Consider the following 3,086-nt stretch of genomic DNA (forward strand, 5'->3'; position numbering starts at 1 on the left):
CCCATTTTATCAGTAAACTTGGGACCACAGGGAGGGAGTAGAGACCCTTCTGGCTCCAGATGCTGCTGAATTGGGAGCAGAGAGGGAAGCTTGCTGCAAGTGGGCAGACCCTGGGTCAATCTCCCAGCACAGGTAAAGGTATGGAGGGGCCTGGAGTACAGGATTTTTATGGCTGTCTGAATCTGGAGGAAAGTGGTAGCCCCCTTTGCCGAACTTGAGCTACAGGCCTATAAGTAACAGTATAACATCATCATTAGCATCCTACTTAAAGCCCTGGGAACAGCTACTGGTGCCTTAGAGCTTTTTTTTTTTTTTTTCCTCTTCCTCCTTTCCCCACGTCTCTCCTGCCTCATCCAATAGAAAAACAACATTAAGTCACCACAACATCTGCCAGCTCAAATCCTAAACCCCGTCACAATGAACTGCATCCACATTCCACACAGTGATTCCATCAACACAAAGAAAACTGCAGAGCAACCCAGCACACCTGAATTAATAATCAAAATAATAATAATAATAACACAGCAGCTCCAAGTTTTGCAAAAATATTAAACCATAAAATCAAGACAAAACAAATCAATACATAACTAACAATTAAAGACAATTTCAAAATATCTGGGAAACAACAGGCAACCTCAAAGCAAGCAAACAAACAAACAAAAAAACAGGATAAGACAATAGAAGTAAAATCCCAAATAAAAGTCTCATTCAACATGGAGGATGAGGAGGCAATAGAGTTATCTGAGAAGGGATTTAGAAGGTATGTTTATAGAACACTACAGGAGCTCAAGGAAACCCCAAACAGAATCAAGGAGAACACAGAAAGTTCCCTGGAAGAACTCAGAAAATCATTCAAGAACAAAATAACAAGATTAATACACAATCAGAATTCATACAAAAACAGCAGTTAGAAATCCAGAAGATGAATACCAAAATTACAGAATTATACAACACAGTGGAAGCACAAAAGAATAGGCTAGAACTGGCTGAAGAAAGCATTTTCCAACTAGAAGATAAATCCCTTGACACCAGCCTGTATGAAGAAAAAATAAGAACAAAGATTTAAGAGAAATGAAGAGAATCTCAGAGTTATATGGGACAACATGAAAAGAAACAACACACGTGTCATTGGAATACCAGAACAAAAAGAGGTGGGGGGAAAAAAAAAACACTGAGAAAATTGTAAAGACTTACTAACAGAAAATTTCCCCCCTATCAAGAAGGTAGAAAAGGTATTTGTCCAAAAATCTCAAAGAACCCCATATAAGATAGATCCCAAGAGAAAAACACTGAGGCATATCATAATCAAACTCTCCCAAACCAAAGACAAAGAAAGAATCTCGCAAGCTGCCTGGGACAAAAGAAATATTACTTGTAACAATCAAACAGGCTGAGTTCTGATTACTCAGCAGAAACCATGCAGGCAATAAGGCAATGGGACACCATATATTAAAAAAAAAAAAGAAGAAGGAAAAGAACTTCCAAGTAAGAATCCTATATCCAGCCAAACTGTCCATCAAACATGAGGGTGAAATCAAAACATTCAAAGGCAAACAGAAATTAAGGGATTTTGTGAAAACCAGACCACCCTACAAGAAATGCTAAAGGAAGTCTTTCCAGTAGAGAACACACACCAGAGAACAACAACAAAATTAGGACACATGACATCAACACTAAAACCAAATCAGAAATAGATGCTCAAAATAAGACCATAGAACAATGTATGCTAAAAAACAAGGAAGTAAATCTGCACACGACAACAGCAACTAACCAAATAGAGGGAATAAAACTTCTAGATAGAAAACGTCCAAATGGAGAGGAAAAGAGTGCAATGTCCTCTTAGAACAGACTGTTCCAAAAATATAGAGACAGGAATTCACTCCAAGGTAACCAAAGAGAATATTAACAATCCCCCTAAGCAAACCCAGAAGGAAGAAAAACATATGGGTATAGTAAGCACAAAACCAACAATAAATAAGAAAAGAGAGGAAACATTTGACAACAAAATGAACTCAGCACAGAAAAGTATATGGACCAAGGAAATTCCAACACGACAACACGACAAAAAAATACAATAGAATGACAGCAATCAATGCACACCTATCACTAATTACACTCAATGTGAATGGAATAAATGCACGAATCAAGAGAAAGAGAGTGGCAGACTGGATAAGAAAAGAAGATCCATTGATATGCTGCCTACAGGAGACCCACCTTAGACACAAAGATAAAAACAAATTAAGAGTTAAGGGGTAGAAAAAATATACCAAGCCAATGATAACCAAAAAAGAGCAGGAGTGGAAATATTAATTTCTGATAAAATAGACTTTAAGATGAAAAACAACATAAGAGACAAAGAAGGTCACTATATGATGTTGAAAGAGTCAATTGACCAAGAAGACATTACGATAATAAATACCTATGCACCCAGTGAAAGTGCTCCAAAATACATGAAGCAAATATTAATTGAATTGAAAGGGGAAATGGACAACTCTACAATAGTAGTAGGAGACTTTAACACACCACTTTCAAGAACAGACAGATCAACTAGAAAGAAAGCTCAATAAAACAACAGTAGAACTCAACAACACAATCAACCAACTCAACCTCACAGACATATACAGAGCACTCTACCCAACAAAAGCACAATTCACATTGTTCTCCAGTGCACATAGATCATTCTCCACAATAGATCATATGTTAGGACATAAAGTAAGCCTCAGTAAATTCAAAAACATTGAAATACTACAAAGCATCTTCTTGGACCACAATGCTATAAAATTGTTGTTGTTACGTGCTGTCCAAGTCGTTTCCAACCAATAGCGACCCCATGCACAGCAGAACGAAACACTGCCCGATCCCGTGCCAGCTACATGATCCCTGCTATACTTGGGCCTATCATCGCAGCCACCGTATCAATCCATCTCGTTGAAGACCTCCCCCTCTTTCGTGGACCCTCCACCCTACCAAGCATAACATCCTTCTCCAAGGAATGGTCCCTTCTGACAACATGACCAAAATAGGTGAGATGAAGTCTGGCCATTCTTGCTTCCAAGGAGCATTTCAAGTGCCCTTCCTCCAGGACA

At 38.4% G+C, this 3,086-nt stretch overlaps 1 protein-coding gene across 1 annotated transcript in view; it reads left to right on the forward strand.

Moving 5' to 3' along the window:
• The first annotated feature begins 713 nt into the window (after positions 1 to 713).
• The window catches only part of FAM13A (family with sequence similarity 13 member A), a 235,272-nt gene continuing 232,899 nt past the window's right edge, over positions 714 to 3,086 (forward strand). The window contains exon 1 of the mRNA XM_042782411.1: positions 714 to 760. Coding sequence (XP_042638345.1) covers positions 714 to 760 — 47 coding nt within the window. The remainder of the gene's footprint in view (positions 761 to 3,086) is intronic.

This window comes from Orycteropus afer, unplaced genomic scaffold (assembly GCF_000298275.1).
Source record: "Orycteropus afer afer isolate SDZICR_OR568_19922 unplaced genomic scaffold, OryAfe1.0 scaffold00309, whole genome shotgun sequence".
Taxonomy (NCBI): domain Eukaryota; kingdom Metazoa; phylum Chordata; class Mammalia; order Tubulidentata; family Orycteropodidae; genus Orycteropus; species Orycteropus afer.